Source organism: Polypterus senegalus, chromosome 1 (assembly GCF_016835505.1).
Source record: "Polypterus senegalus isolate Bchr_013 chromosome 1, ASM1683550v1, whole genome shotgun sequence".
NCBI lineage: Eukaryota > Metazoa > Chordata > Cladistia > Polypteriformes > Polypteridae > Polypterus > Polypterus senegalus.
Window position 1 is genome coordinate 26,908,845 of NC_053154.1, and position 16,608 is coordinate 26,925,452.

Here is a 16,608-nt window from a genome sequence, read left to right on the forward strand (position 1 = left end):
TTTGGAAGAAATAAGTGGATAGGACTTTTAAACTTTGTTGGATTGAATGGCCTGTTTTCGTCTAGATTGTTCTAATGTTCTGCTGTTCCCCTGCAGGTCTCCTGCAGCCCCTAAGTACCACCAGAGCTGTCCATCAGGACTACAGCTCCCAATATACCCTGCTGGTGTAAACATGGGGGATCCACCAGAAGGATCCTGTTTCCCTGTGTATAGGGATATATATATACAGTACAGTAAGCAATCTACCTCTGTCTTTCCATTATGGCCTCTCATCTCAGAAAGGCATCAACAACCAACCCAGCCTGGTTGTGCATCCATCCACACCTTTCCATTGTGGAATCTTGTCCAGGCAAGGAATCACCATCCATCTGTGTATATATGTGCTTTTGGTTATATCATCCATTTGACTCTTGCCTCCCTAACAACTCTTATTAGTCCTGCCACCAAAATCTCTGCCACTCAAACCAACACAGGTCGTTAGTTTCAAAATTACTTTGACTAAGGTTAAAAAACAAGATTAACCAGTTCACATGGCAATTCACAATACTTCACACATGATAGTAAGCTTCAACTTGAATAAGAAGCAAATAGATAGAGCAACTTACAAATTTTAGAAAGCAGTCTCCAAGTGACAGAGGTTGACTGACAGCATCCTCAATGATTGGGAGGAGGAAATGAGCATGAAAAGCCGTCAGCTTCTCCCAATTGGCAAAGATCACCCCTCGTTTCCCCCGCAGTTCCTGAGGAAGGTCCCGTCGTTCTGTCTCAGGAAGGTAGCACTCTTCCACATGGTGCAGAGCACTCACATACTCGAGTTCAGAGCTGGCCAGTACAGAAGCTAACCTCTGAGTTTTACTGCTGGAAGAAACCAAGAAGAAAGATATGTGTGAGGTGGAAAAAAGATTAAAATATTTTTTGAAATACCATATTATGGAAAATTCTCCTAAAGTAATATCACTTGCACTTTGACTTTTGTTGGAAAATAAATAAATAGTGAAAGTCTGCATTAGAGTACATAGCAAAAAAAAAAACAAAAAACTAAAAGGAAAGCTTTTTCAATCAAAAGGATTATGTTTAACACATTTTTTGTAACATATTGTGTAACAGAAGAAATCCTATTGTGTTTCTCTTAAAATAATAGCAAAGAATTGAATATTTATCAAAATAGCTCACTTATTTTTTAATAATTAATAATAAGCTGCTGCATTTATCCAAGGTAGCTTGTATTACATTACAATGGTGTCCAGACAGGCTAAGTTACTTGCTTAGGGTCACAACATCACATATGTGGTGAATGCAAAAAATAAAGAAAATTTTGTCACCTTCCTCACTTCCCCACTTTTCCTCATCCCAAAGTTGTGCAAAGAGCTGCCATTCCTCAGCTCCCTTCTCCTTCTACTTCTACAGATTGTGGCTTCTTTTTTTTACAAACTTTCCCAAATACACTGGCCACCCACCATTATTTTTCTCAGCTGGAGACCCTTTAATTAGCTAGTCAGCAACATAGGGCAACTATCCCAGTGTTCTGCCTAACTGCCATGACTTCCCTCCTGCTTCACTGCCCACTTCTAGGGCACTGTTTGAGCACACAAGGCATATGCCCCCCATGGAGGAGCTCTTTATTTACAAGTCTGGACTGATCCTCTAAAGATCCATCCCTGGCTGGTATGTCTTTCGTTTGTCTCCACACTTTCTCCATCCTGTTCCTGGCCACCCATTTCAGTTAGGAAACCTATAACATTACAGGTGGGGCACCACAAAGTTATTTTGCCAAAAAAAAGCAGCTAGTTTGAGTGACCACAGAATTAATATGGATGAATGATATTGTTCTCCTTAGTATTTTAAGTGCTGGGAACGGTTGCGCTTCAAAGTGCTTTTTTTTCAGTAAATGTGAATGTATAGTCTTACTAAAGATGTTTGTTGTCTGTTTTCACTTCTTCCAAACTAATCAGACAACAAAAACAAACTAAATGAGGACCATTCAGGTTCTTGTTCAGTTTAATTTTCCCCACAATGAAGGAGCTTCCTTGGCATGTACTCGAATCTCTCTTTTTAAATGGCTGTTTGGCTGACACCCAAGTCATGTTTTAGGTTACTAAAAAGAGGAGAGGGGGAGGTAGGCGAGGGGATCTCACAATTCTGGAGACTCCACTGTTGTGAACTATTGGATGTTTTCATAGCTGAGGGATTACCTCCTGACAACTTGGCCAGTACGCTAGGGAAGGGTTTCTTATGCCTGGTTGTCAAAGTGTTCTGCATCTGCTGGTATTTGCTAGGCTAGGCTTTCTGTCTGTGAATGTTCGTTCATTCATCCATGTGTGTATTTGCTTTTTCTTTCTTTCTTCAAATCCTCCTATTGCATTATAGGGAGTGACGGTGGACTGGTTAGGAGCAGGGCTGCAAGCAGCTTTCAGTTTTTTGGGACAGATGTTTGGCCATAAGATGTTTTGGCAAACAGTCAAATGCCTGTGGCTACACTGCAGAATACCAACTTGAGAATGATATGTTCTTTAGAAGCTGGAGGACAGGTGACCCATTATTTAATAGGGTTAGATGGCCCTCTATCAGTAAAGTGGTAAGAATAATCCCAGCAGTTGTTACTTCAGGCGTTTGTTAAAATGGAAGTGTTGGGTTGGTGTTATATAGAGCAGGTGTTTAACTCAGTCCGATACATGGCAGGAAGGTGGCTCTGTGAGTGCAATATGCCCCCCTTCTACTCACTGGAAAAAGCAGAGAACCTTCTTGGCACTTCATTAGAGCACTAGTTTCCGATTGTAGGGATCCCTGTGGCTGCTTGGGGTAGCTCCAGAAGTAAATCACCTGGGATTCCTGACTGAAGATATAATGTACGGTGGTACGTAGGGAGATAGAGGATGTTTTCTAGTTTTTGAAGGGTTACCAAATACACTATCACACAGTCAGGGCTACCAAGCTTCTGGTTGATTAGGTCCATTGAGGCAGGTAATGTTTTACTTGATGCATTTGTTTTTGTTATCATTTTCTCTTTGATTTTACCATTCTCCAATGTTGGTTTTTAGTTTTAATAACATTTTCAACTGTTATACATTCCAAAACTGTTCGAGAATGTCATTTATATGCCACAAGGGTTGCAAAGACCTGCAATCTATTCCGGCTGTAATAACTGTAGACCTGAGTGCTTGTCCATCATAGGGCACCCATGCACAGTACATACAACTATTCCCACTCACTCACACCGGGCTAATTCAGAGGTGCCGATTAACTTAATATAGATGTCCATAGGATGTAAGAGAAGATCAGAATGTCCAGCACAAGTCAACATAGATATAAGAACATCTGAGCGCCATAAAGAGAGTGGCAGGAACGTGACTTTGAGCTTCATCACAATGATGTTTAGTTGGCAAAAAATGCAATTTAAGCAAATATGTCACTGAGTATGGTTGAACCAGTCTTTACTTTCAATATCCACATCTGCATTTTGGTTTTATTTTCCAATTCTAATTGTCTTTTTTTTTTTTTTTTAAATATTAGACTTTATTTGTTGTAGACAGATAAATTACAGAAGTTAAATTATATAACTTTCTAACAAATTTTCAAACAAAACAACAATAACTTAAAATAAAATTAAAACATTTTATGAAGTCTGTGTGTATTGGCCGTAAAAAAATTATAGGTTTTAGGTAGTGGTATTTCATTAACATAACTGTTATCAAAGAAAAGTTCTCAAAAAGACAGGCAAAGGTCAAAAAGTACAACTTGGCAAACACAGCACATTCAAAAGTATCAAAAAATACAATAAAAGGAACAAATTCTAAATCACAGGCAAAGGCCCAAAACACAGAACAATTGTTATTAAAAACATACACAAAAGTGTTAGGTTCTCACTAATCTCCATTCATGCTCTACTGATTTGAGGCTGACAGTGAAAAAGGAGTGGGAAACAAATCAAACTCATGGACAGGAGGATCATAACCAGGAAGGACAGAAGAACCAAACAATTTTTGCCAAAACAAACTTAAAGTCAAAATTGGGTACGCAAAGATTCAGAGTACCAGAAGAACAAGAAACAAAGCAACAGTTTAGTCTTTTAAAGAATTCAGTTCAATCACTGCTACCAGAAGCTGTGTGGCAGCAATATTTAGAGTGTTGCACTAATTACATCAGCAGTCATGCCACATAGGACCATGCCTCCCGAGACCTCGAGAAATCTCCGTGACTGAAACATAAAATAGCGGCACAGTAAATAAACGTTATAATAATAAAAACGATGACGATAAGCTCTTCCCAAGAGACGTAAAAAATGTACAAAACCAAATCAGAAAAATATTTCATAAGGAAAAACATAATTCCTCACAAATAAAATTAACATTAACCCCAAGAGGGATGAAAAATAAATTTTACAAACTTGACAACACATCTTGTTAATTGTTTATATGTTTTCTTTGTAAATGATTTCATCCCTTTTGCAAATTGAATTAATTTCTGTTAACTCATTCCTGTCATTTTCCCTTTACTTCATTTTACACTGGTCAATTCATTTTTCAGTTGATCCTGAGGTGGGACCTCTCATTATTTCAGGTGGGCTGTCTTCAGGGCAGTCACCTGAGGCCATCCTCTTTAAGAGTTTTCCAGCCTCCTCGTACAACTGAAGCTTTGTGTTCTATTCTCTTGTTTGTGGCGGTCCTCTTCTGAGTAGCTCTTTTAAATTTACAATTAGTTAAGTTTCACATTTGAAGTCTTCTCTTTTTAAAATAATTATACTTCTCTGTAAGAATGTTGTAAAGATTAACATTTTCTTTGTTATTCTGGGGACTTCTGTATTTGCATGTTAAAACTGTTTTGTTCTTAGTAAGAGTTTGCTAATAGCGTTGTTGAGGTTTTGATTTTTTTAATGAGGTATAAAAGTCCTTGAAAGTATTTTGTTTTAGAAAAATTGTATTGTTCCTATATTTTCTTTTCTTTTTGTTTGCTTTTCTTCTGTGATCTGGGGTTTAGAGTCTATTTGGTAGGATTTTACTTCTATAAACACCAGTTCTCAATTAGTAATTGAGTTTAATAAATTTAATTATAAAAACTTTGGGTTTAGCCTTTCAATGGTTCACTGGCTTTTCCTGTTTGCCTTGCTCACTGAATCATAACGAGATGAAGCTAGACTACAGGCTTTCAGAAAGGCAGATTGCATCATGCTAGGTTGAAAAGCATCTGCCAAGCTCCGTCTTTAGTGTCTCAAGTCCTCCTCATTATATGACTGCTTCCTGATTAATGTTATATGGTAACGACTTTGTATACAAGGGGCCAAAACAAATGTGCTGGCAAAGGGATATTTTAGCAGTTACCTGAAGTCAATTCTGTTTTGCTAGTGATTTTCCACTTCCATGTTGTGCCATCATGACTTTACATACTTGTGGTCACATAATACGCTTCATTCATCATCTGTATGGACACAGCCACGGCGGACAACCAAACGCTACACCCATGGAAACTATTTTACACTGACGACATCCTGCTCATAAAGAAAAGGCATTATGACTTTGAGCATTTGACAAAACATTGGAAGACCCGGTTAGAAGAAAATGGGATATGACTGAAAATCAAAAAGACAGAATATATACTGTAGAGTCAAGCCTATAATGAAGACCTCAACAAAGTCACCCAATTTAAATATCTCAATGTGTTCCTCTGCTCTGATGGTGACATTGTCTCTGACACTAGCATGAGACAATGCTGCGTGGCTAAAACGGCAACAAATCATTGTGGTCTTTTGTGACCACAAGATGAGAAACCACTTTAAAGTGCAAACATACAAGACAGTAATCCATCCAAAAGGCCTTTATGGTGTGTAATGTTGGCGAGAAAAAACAAGAAATGTGATTGCTTCACTGGATTCTCATGGTGACCTGTCTTTGCCACGTCATGAACAAAGACATGAGAGGGATCAAAGAAGTCGTGGCCATCACCGAGAAGATGAGTGAAGCAAGATTTAGTCCGCAAGGAAAGCAACCATGTGGAAGACCAAAACAATGATAGCTGTATCTGCTCAGACTAGACATATGAAAAGTCAGTGTTGCATCCAAAGATGCCTTAAATCAACAAGTTGAGATTGGTACGCAAAAAGGTGGATCCTACATGGAAGTGGGACAAACACTAGGGATAGAGAAGGTCATGCAACACAGTTGACATTTACTGTCAGGTGTCAATTTTCAATGTATAAAAGGAGGCCTGAAAACATTGTACAATTGTGAGCTCTTGTGATTCTCTTTGGAAACAGATATGCAGACTGCACAGGACAGCGTCAAAATATAATTAGAAAAGCAATTGGCAGATGAATCGCAACTAAAGTAAGAGGTAGTGAGTCTTAACAGGGAAGTCAAAAAACAAATGACCAAAGCTCAATATATAAAACAAAAATTATAGTGAAATCGAGAGGGCAGGAGTACAAAAACACACATATAACCAGAGTTAAAACAATAATCTTAAACCATAATCAAAAAGCAAAGCTGGAATTCATTAACCAGAATTTTTTCAAAACAGACAAAACAACTTTGGTCGAGCATACCCTGAGTAGAGCTGCTGATTAACCGTGCATACTGCATTTGTGTTTGTTAGACATTTGTACAGAAATATAAGTAGTATAGTAATACTTGTTAATAACCCTTGTCTATTCTGTTTCTCTTCTCTGTATGTGAAAGTGGCACTCTCCTCCATATTGAAAAGTCATCTATACTAATAAAAGGTAAAGCCCTCACTGACTGAATGACTCACTCACCCACTTATCACTAATTCTCCAAATTCCCATATAGGTAGAAGGCTGAAATTTGTCAGGCTCATTCCTTACAGGTTACTTACAAAAGTTAAGCAGGTTTCATTTTAAAATTCTACGCATAACGGTCATAATTGAATCCTACTTAAATACATATATACGTCCATAGCCTGCAGCTTGGTCGCCGTGTGAGGCGGTGTTGCGTCCCCTTTCACCACGCCTCCCATGTAGTTGGCTGCTTGCCTATATTGCGTCCCCCATCCCCACGCCTCCCACGTAATTGACTGCCTGCCCATATAATGTCGTCCGTCGCTCCGGTCTCTTCATTCCCTTCTTTGCTTCGCCACGGTATTCACGTCTCCCTGCTGATAACTGCAGCCTTTTTATATAATCCACGGCTTCTCCGATGTTTTATTGTTCGTTTATTACGATGCAAAGTTATCGATGAAGGCAGTTGTATGCTTACAATGCTTGACAGATGCCGAATGTCACTTCAACACAAGTCCTGCAAATACTAAAGTGATTGAAACAAACCATGAAACTCAAACTGATTATGACAGCAGCAATCCAAGCTGTGAGAAAACAGTAAAAAGGAGGCGTGTCAGATGTTGTGGTACATTTTCGGATGCAGCTAGACGAAAACAACTTTGTGACGCTGTCGCTAAATACTCGCAGGCAATTCCACAAGTTCATAGAGACGCTGTCACTAAATACTCACAGGCAATTCCACAAGTTAATACCAGGAATGCGTGTTAAACATCTTAGATTCACGAGTAGCGATTTGGGTAGGGAACACTTCAATAAATGAAACCTGTTATCTTTACAATGTTTGACAAACACGGAATGTAACTTGAACACAGCACGTCCTCCAAATACAAACCTGATTGAAAGAAATAATGATAATCAAATCCTTGATGACAGCAACACTCATCACAGTGACAAAACAATTACTGTACATTGACAATCATGTTACGTTATTTTTAAAATTGTTTCCTTTTCTTTTTCATAACTTATTTAACACACTACTTCTCCGCTGTGAAGCGCGGGTATTTTGCTAGTCTCAGATAAAGGAGTGTTGGAATCATCACATGGAAATATTCCCTCAAAAGATTGGATAGCCAGCGCAGGCTCCACTATAGAAAACCCAGAATTGGGTAGAATGGCCAGTTGGCTGAGGTCTTAAGGACTGTGAATTTGTTTTTGATTTTCTCTTTAACAATTTTAATCTCCTTCGTTGTCAACTGGCTATTGTTCACCAATTAATTAATGGACAGATGTTGGTTTCCAATAATGTTCTTTGTGTGTTTTAACAAATCTGTATTTATATGTGTATCAGTTCTGTATTTTATAATTAGTATCATCTATACATGTATTTTAACTGAAAATTGTTCACAGAGCTCTGTGTCATCACTCAGTGAAGAGGGCAGAACAAAAAATAAGTTGTATTGTAAGTTGTAATGTATTTCTTGGTTACGATCTTTGCTTGCCTTTAGAATGCTTCTTTTCTCCTTATTTCTTCATCTCCTGTTTGTGGTTTTCCCCTAGCACAACACTAGATAAGTTAGGGAGGCGATCACGTCAGAAACTCCAGGTAAGCTCAACCAAAAGGCCACTAACCTAGGTTTAATTGTCACTAATTTAGGTTACTATAATTATAGCTTATTTAGCATTTTTGTCAGCAACATGACCTCAGTGGCATGCATCCTTTGTGCCAGCTGAGCCAAAACAATGCAATAGAGGAAAGTCTTTTAGTTTTCTGTTTTTGGCTGAAGTAAGGAAATGTATCAATTAGCATCACTAACTCACAGAGACGGTGCAAATCAGTGCCATCGATGAAGTGCAATGAGGGTTAGGGTTAGGTTTAGGGACCACCAACATCAATTAATGAAGGGAATGATCAACAAATTTCCTGACTGGAAATATAACTTCTAAATGTATTTAAATATTTATGCAATAGTCTATAGAAAATATTTAAAGCTTTTTAGATAGTTCTGAAAAAATCCATCATATTTTATTGAGTTCTACCTTGATACTGCATTAGCTTTATGAAGACATTTTGAATAAAATACCAGACACAAATGTGATGAGCAGAGGATGTGCAAAAAAAAATATTCTTTCACGGAGAAACAGTAGAGATTGTGAGTGATACCACATTGGCATTCAGCCAAATTGTCTGCAATAGTTATAAGCAAGGCCAATTATATTTTCCTTGCAAAAATCTGCTGCCTTTTGCTTACATTTCCTTGAACATAAGGATTAACTTCATTTCGTCTGTCACTTAACAAAAATCTGATTTACTCAAGAGCCCTGCAGAAGTTCTGTGAAATTCCATCAGGTATTGTCTAAGGCATTAATCTGCTTGATGCCACCTTATGTGGACTTTTGTAGAGTTTCTGTGCAGATTTTAGTTTCACAGTCTCTTGATTAAAAACTTGAACTAATTTGTGTAGGGGACATGCAGTAGGTCTGCAAAGACTTCTTGAAAAAGCTTCTTGGAAAAGCTTAAATATTATCTAATTCAGCTCAGAGTCAGGAGGGCCAGTGCCTATCGCCCCTGTCATTGAAGCATTAAGAACAAGGAAAGAATGGAGAAGACTGATTACTCCTTGCAAAGATCTGATCTTCTTTGCCTAAGTGATCTGCAGATGCAGAATCTCTTTTACATGTTCGCATTCCCTCTCATTCTAAGAAAATATGGTTAAAGGCCAAGTCTCATTAGATCGACTTTCAGTCAAATCCATCATTTACATAATTTTAGTGAGTTAGAGGCAGTTGATGGTGTGCTCCCAAGAAGGGCAGTCATGTAGTCTGACATGGTTTGATTTTCCCTGTAGTCACAGGGGTGGGCTCTGTGTGCATGACAGCTGAAGAAAATTGAATGCTCATCAGCAAGTACAATGCATATAATGCTGCATTGAGACATAAGAATACGGATTGTTGTACTTCACAAATGGAAGAGAGGTCCATCTGGCTGATGCATCACAATAAGATTGAAAAAAGGAGGAATAGGAGGTGTAAAATTGTGGCTGAACTCCTGTTCCTGTTCACCATTTGTATAGCTGGCCTATCAGGTAGTACACTATTAGCTGCCATATGAAGGGGCGAGCACCATTGTGCCAGAAAGGCATCAAACAGTCACTACATTTTACATGCCTAGTGATTTTCAGTACATTCCCATGGTCTGGCAAAGAGATCACCAAATGCAGTTGGCAAATCTCTGACTAGAGGTTGCATAATGTTAACTTTTGAAGGAGTAACATTTCAAGCAATCCTGTTTACATAACACCAGTAATCCTGAGAGAAGCTATGATGAAAACAAGCAGGAGTTTCAAATGGTGTGGGCAAGGGACTGTCCAAGTCAAGGATCCACCTTAATAATAGGGTTTATGTGTCATTCTGTTTGCTTTGTCGCTGTCATTCCAAAAGATGATTCATCACAAGCATTTTTAGCAATAAAATTCATTGCATTTATCTTTCTAATAGAGGATATATCTCAGGCTATAATGCTGATTTTACAAATCCCATACCAAATAGCAAATAAAAGAGACATATGCATTGCATGGTACACAGCAAAAGTTAACACTGAAGTGTGCTCTGATTACTTAGATTTCAACCTGTATTAGTATTGCATAAAGACGCAAGGCCAAAAATGTAACTAATTTTCTTAAATACAATATCCATGAATGTCTAGTAATCTGAGGAAAGTATCACATGCTCTGGTCCGTTTTTTTCTGGCAGAGGACCCACAGCTAACTCCTTCTACAAAGGATACAAATCAGTCATAAATGGGGTAGCAGTCAATCAGACTGCTTGCCTTACACATAGTTGATTTGATTGAGTTTTGTATATGATGACACAACTTTTAAAGGAGTGGGATATCATCTTAGACAGTATATATTTTAATGCTATATTTGTACAATTCTGGATTGATTGTTTAAAATAAACCCTGTAATCATTTGCATTTTTAGAAGACACATAATTCAACAAAGAACACATTTGGAATCTGTTGCGTGTGATATTTAGACTAGAGACTGGGTGGGGGCCGTGTTCGTTTGGTCTCAAGTGACACTGTTCTTTGTTTCTGGGTGAGAGCTGTCCAAGATGAAATTCTCACTTGTAGTGTCTGGATAGTCTTTTCATTTTCTTAACCAAATTTGCTAGTCTGACAGTTTATCAGATAAATTGTTCTTCGGCTAAAAGCACACCAAACAGAGTTAAGATGTTAAAAGGGATTATTAAGCATATCTGAATGTTTTGTAGAGTCCAGAATTATTCAGATATGGGGTGGGATAAAGCAGCAGCTTTGCCTGTTAATAGATGAATAAGAATTATTTATTTAAAAAGGCCCCAATTTGGATATGAAAAATTAGTCAGTTACTTATTAATATCATATGCACTTGCCCATCTTTAATATATGCAAAGGTCCAGCTCATCAGCTTCTTTCCTTTCCGTAATTTACTTATAATTTGAAGAAAAAAAGATGGCATATGCCAGAGTGTAAGTATTCGGGTATTGCAGCTCTGGGGAGCAAGGTTCAATGTCTGTCTGTGGAGCTGGCATACTCCTGTGGCATTCTGGGTTTGTACAGTTTCATTCAACATCTGAAGGATAAATGTTTTACATTAACACAGATTTACTTTAAATTAAGGTTGACTCTTAAGAACAAAGGTCATACTCGAATGCAGCAAGATTAGCTAAATTATTTGCCCAAGACCAACAAATTTTACAAAAGAATCGCCCTTAACTAACAGTTATGTACATGAGATATATTTGAGAATTATAAAAACTCAAGCAATTCAGCAAAGTTTCAGTTTAGTCTGAAACTTGCTTAAGGTATCTGTACTGGGCTCCCTTGGCACCTTGGTAGAAACAAAAGAGCCTTCAAAGCATCCAGCACTTCAAATGATTATTTTATAAAGAGAACCTTCCAAAGATGTGCAAGTTGGGTTAGTTAGTGGAGACAATAAACTGGCTCAGTATGTGCAAACGTGGATTATTTGCTTGGTCCTGCTTCTTTTGGGATCGGGAGACTTCCCAGAAGATATTTTTTCAACAAGAATCTTTATGGGTGAAATATTTGCTCTCCTTTCCTCCAATAACATCTTTTGGGAGGCTTAGTTGGTGTCATTTGTAGTTCCTGTTATTGTTTAAAATGACAATTTAGAAATTCTCTGTCAGGCATAAAACCTTACAGTGAAGAAGGTTCAAATGCTGATCTCATACAACTGAATAATTATTATGATATATATGCACTATGTATACACTACATATTTAAATAAATAGGAAATAAAAAATGACTTGCCCTCCTGTTACTCACACTTCAATATCACCAACCTTTCATTCACTGTAACACCACTGGAGGTCATCATCTGTGACTTTCGCCCGACTCCAAATAGTCCACATGACTAGTAGTTTGTAAACTGAGGATACGTACAGCAGGAAATGAGAGACATTATCCAAAAGTGCATGTTTATTAATAACCAAATCCAGACAATAAAGTGCAGGGCAGACAAAAAAGTTCATAAATAATCCAGTATAAAAATCAGTGCATCTGTGGAGTTTTAAAATGAGCGATAAATACTGTACAATCCCATTAAGAAAGATCCCAAGGTACTGGGTTAGGCTTCTACGGAAGTCCCTTGCAACTCTCTCTCTCTCTGTCGCTCCAGCTTATCCAAGTGGGTCTTCTCAGCCAGCGAAAACACCAACAGCTGCGGCTACCCTCTCCATCTGCCATGCACCTGCCCGCATTGGCCTCGGCGTGTCTAGTCGGCTCTTTGTCTTCCCCATTCACTCTCACAACACTCCCTGGATACTGGGGAGGGTCCATCCAAGTCCCTGCTCCAACCTTAGGAGCACCATCAGCTATGCTCTCCTGATGTTACACTTTCAATCCTCTCGTCAGTCCAGATCATCTCATTCTTTATAAACTGTTGGTGGATGCAGATGTGTAATTACGCTCCCCAGAGTGCTAACGAGGCCATCAGCCAGACTATGCATATCTGCACGTGAGTGCCCGATCTGCTAACCAGCTCATTAACACACCTCAGCTCCTCCGCCATGCTATGATAGCTACACCCGAGTTTAATGCACTGTTTGTTTGTTTTAATTCTAATAATTTGCATCGCCACGGACCTCACCTCACAGTAATCTGACATCTTATTTTTTTCAGTCACACCCTTGGGTATATGAAATATGTGAGGGTCTTCAGAAAGGCCTAAAACTATTATTATTATTATTATTATTATACCTAAAAAGGCAAGGTGAACATCACTAAAGAACAGCCCTTCAAAAATTCAGTTAAACATGATTATATTTTTATTTAATGTAAATCAAAATAAATTAATTTACATCAAATAAGCAAATAAATAAATTAACCAATTAAAAAATAAAAATGAAGATATAATGGTGTGTCAGGGCAAGTTAATATATACTGTATTTATTATTGACTAGAGTCGATCTGACTTTCACCAACAATAAATTTAAAACACTAATCAAGAAATCCAAGTCAACAAACATTATCTAGGGGTGGAAAGCTATATTTGTTTTTAAGAATTAACACACCAATGAAGAGAGCTTTTTATATATATATATATATATATATTGTACGTACATATTTGTAATCTTTGATCTTGTGACACCAGCTGTCACACCTCTGATGTAACTTGCTACACATTGCTAGCCTTTTGAATATAGCAACATTGTATCAACAGTAACAAAATGGTGGCCCCCTCAATTACCTAATAAATGGTAATATTTCAGATGTTAAACTATTACAAATGGAGCTGTTATGTGCTCAAAGGCCCCAAACTACTAGTGGGGGAAACACTGTCAAACATGCCTAAACACATAAAGGATCAGGTAGAATCTTTATAAATAAAAGATTTATTAATACAAAAATGCTCTGTGATAACAAGTGTTTCCGTGGAGCACAAAATGCAGAAAGGAACTGCCTGAAATGGCCGGGGAAATCCAAGGTGAACAATGTCTCAGTATGAAATCCAAGGTGAAGACTAAGACAGAGCACTGGTTAAAAATCCAAATAATCATAAAGCAAATTACAAACAAAAGAGAATTCACTACCCAATGAACACATACAGATGAATTGCAAGGAACAGCGGGTTGCCCCTGCTTTTATAAGTCTGAGGTCAGTCCCTTGTGGTGATGCCTCTTGGGGTCCACCCATAAAACACATGGAATATAACACAGGCATAGAGAATACAGCAAATAATAAATTAAAGTAACATAAATTAAAAACTTGAAAGTGAACAAAGGGGAAATAATATAAGGATTTCAATCTCAGACAAGGGAGTGACCCTAACTTTAATATAACAGGAGCAAATTTATTAAGGCCAAATGATTCTCTGTGCCAACACACCCATAAAACTCAAAGTAGAAAATATAATGCTAGAGATATTTAAATTTAATAAAAAAATGCACTGTGACACTCACCAGGAAAAGCAGTTTCAGAAAATCAGATGAGATGAGACACAATTGTAACCACAACAAAAGAAAAAACGAAATAATGGAATACATTAGGAAATAAATACAACATATAAAGTTAAAAATGTGAACTTGGAGAAATATGAAAAACCAAAATGGGAGACAAAGCACACAGTGGCTAAAATTAACTAATGCAAAAGCAACATGCAGGAGTCTTATATAGGACTGTCAAGTAACTTCAGATTTAATAAACTCAGTACATGAGAGCTGTAATTATCACCGATACAACAAGGTAAGCAAGTACAGTAATCCCTCGCTATATCGCGCTTCGACTTTCGCGGCTTCACTCTATCGCGGATTTTAAATGTAAGCATATCTAAATATATATCATGGATTTGTCGCTGATTCGCGGATTTCTGCAGACAATGGGTCTTTTAATTTATGGTACATGCTTCCTCAGTTTGTTTGCCCAGTTGATTTCATACCATGGACGCTATTGGAGGATGGCTGAGAAGCTACCCAATCAGAGCACGTATTACTTATTAAATAAAACTCCTCAATGATATACAATATGCTTCCCGTGCAGTGCTTCGCACACTTCAAAGCTCTAACAGCCCGTATTGATTTCTGATTGTTTGCTTTTCTCTGTCTCTCTCACTCTCTTTGAAATTCTCTGCTCCTGACGGAGGGGGTGTGAGCAGAGGGGCTGTTTGCACAGAGGGGCTTTTTGCTTAGAAGATACGGAAGCTCCTCTAAAAAATGCCGAAAGACTACCTTCACATTGATCTCTTAATTGTGGCAGCTTTATTGCGGTGCTTGCATACTTAAAAGCCCAACAGCCCTATTGATTTTTGATTGTTTGCTTTTCTCTCTCGCTCTCTCTCTGACATTCTCTGCTCCTGACAAACACTCCTTTGAAGAGGAACATATGTTTGCATTCTTTTAATTGTGAGAAAAAACTGACATCTCTGTCTTGTCATGGAGCACAGTTTCATCTTTTGACTAAAGGGTGTTATTCCATGTCTATTGGGCTCTAATAATGTTAAAAAACGTATTTAGAAGGTCATAAACAGGTTTTCTATGCTCTAACTGCGAAAATATTAGATTTATAAATAAAAAATCCTATTTCGTGGAAATTCATGTATCTGTCTGAAGCGGATTAACCACGATAAACGAGGGTTTACTGTATAACTGTATGGAGAATATTTATAAACAGTGTGGGATAGTTTCTAAGGGCCTAAAATATATAAAAATAACCATACAAATATATTGTTTCTACTTCGCGAATTTTCACCTATCGCGGGGGGTTCTGGAATGCAACCCCCACGATCGAGGAGGGATTACTGTAGTGATAAATACAAAATAACAAAACATGAAGAAAAACCAAGAGCAGGACAAGAAAACTAACAAAAAATGGAAATGCAAAAACTAGCATATGGTGCTGCCTTCTGTAATGCTGAAATGTAAACTGACAAGCAGACAGGAGTATTTTAACAAAATTTGGAGAAGTTCCTAAACATCTTTAGCGGCAAACCGATTCAGTCATTAAGGCAGGCTTGGGTGTGAATACCATGAAATAACAAAGAACATTGAATTAACCAAAATCAAATCAGGTTAAATAATAGCATGAACTGGAGACTCGATGTGATTTAAACAAGATCTTATGATTGCATTTCTGATTGCTGAAGCAAGAACATAGGGACAGGGTTTGGAAACTTTGTTAAGGGGAGGTTTTGCACAAATGTTAGGAAGTTTTTCTTCATGCAAAGAACCACAAAGATATGGAGATGGTACCAGAGTATCTGGACCAGCTTTGTCAGACTAATCAATAGCTTCTTTCCCTAGGCTGGTAGATAACTGAACAACCTTCTCCCTCTAATGTCAAACTGGACTGAAATCACTGCACAGTCTCTATTACTGCTGCTCCCTTCCTATAACACTATGCATTGTCTGTGACTGTTGAAACATCTTGAGATACACAAACTGCATGTTTGCTCTCCAGAACTTCTGCCACTGATCTACCTTCATAGTCCAACATATATGAAAATTGACAAATTTCCTGTCTGTGAGAATTCTATATTTGTAATTTTATATCTTTTTGCAATTTGAAAACTGACAAATATTATTCAATTGCTTAATTGCAGATCCTTGTAGATTTATTCATACTGTATGTATTATTTCCCTATAGTATTCATTTATGTTATTTTTTTGCTGCTCCGTGATCCTGGGGAATGACATTTTGTTTCACTCTACTACCCAGGTATAAATGATACGAGATTAAAGACCACTTGAACTTAAACTTGAACGTGAATAAGTTATCAAGCAATGCAGTAGAAAGTAAACATTCAGGGATGTTCAGATTTCGACTTGTTATTTTGGACAATCCTGGCGTAAAGATTGGACAAGCCTGTTGGGCTGAACTATCA

The 16,608-nt window shown here is 37.7% G+C and overlaps 1 protein-coding gene across 3 annotated transcripts in view; it reads right to left on the reverse strand.

Annotated features, from left to right (window-relative positions):
• Positions 1-16,608, reverse strand: part of LOC120523575 (rho guanine nucleotide exchange factor 40-like) — a 237,034-nt gene that overhangs the window by 54,853 nt on the left and 165,573 nt on the right. For 2 of the 3 annotated variants that reach the window (XM_039744994.1, XM_039744987.1), the window contains exon 16: positions 606-858. In XM_039744994.1, coding sequence (XP_039600928.1) covers positions 606-858 — 253 coding nt within the window. The remainder of the gene's footprint in view (positions 1-605; positions 859-16,608) is intronic. The other variant, XM_039745001.1, reaches the window with a different exon arrangement.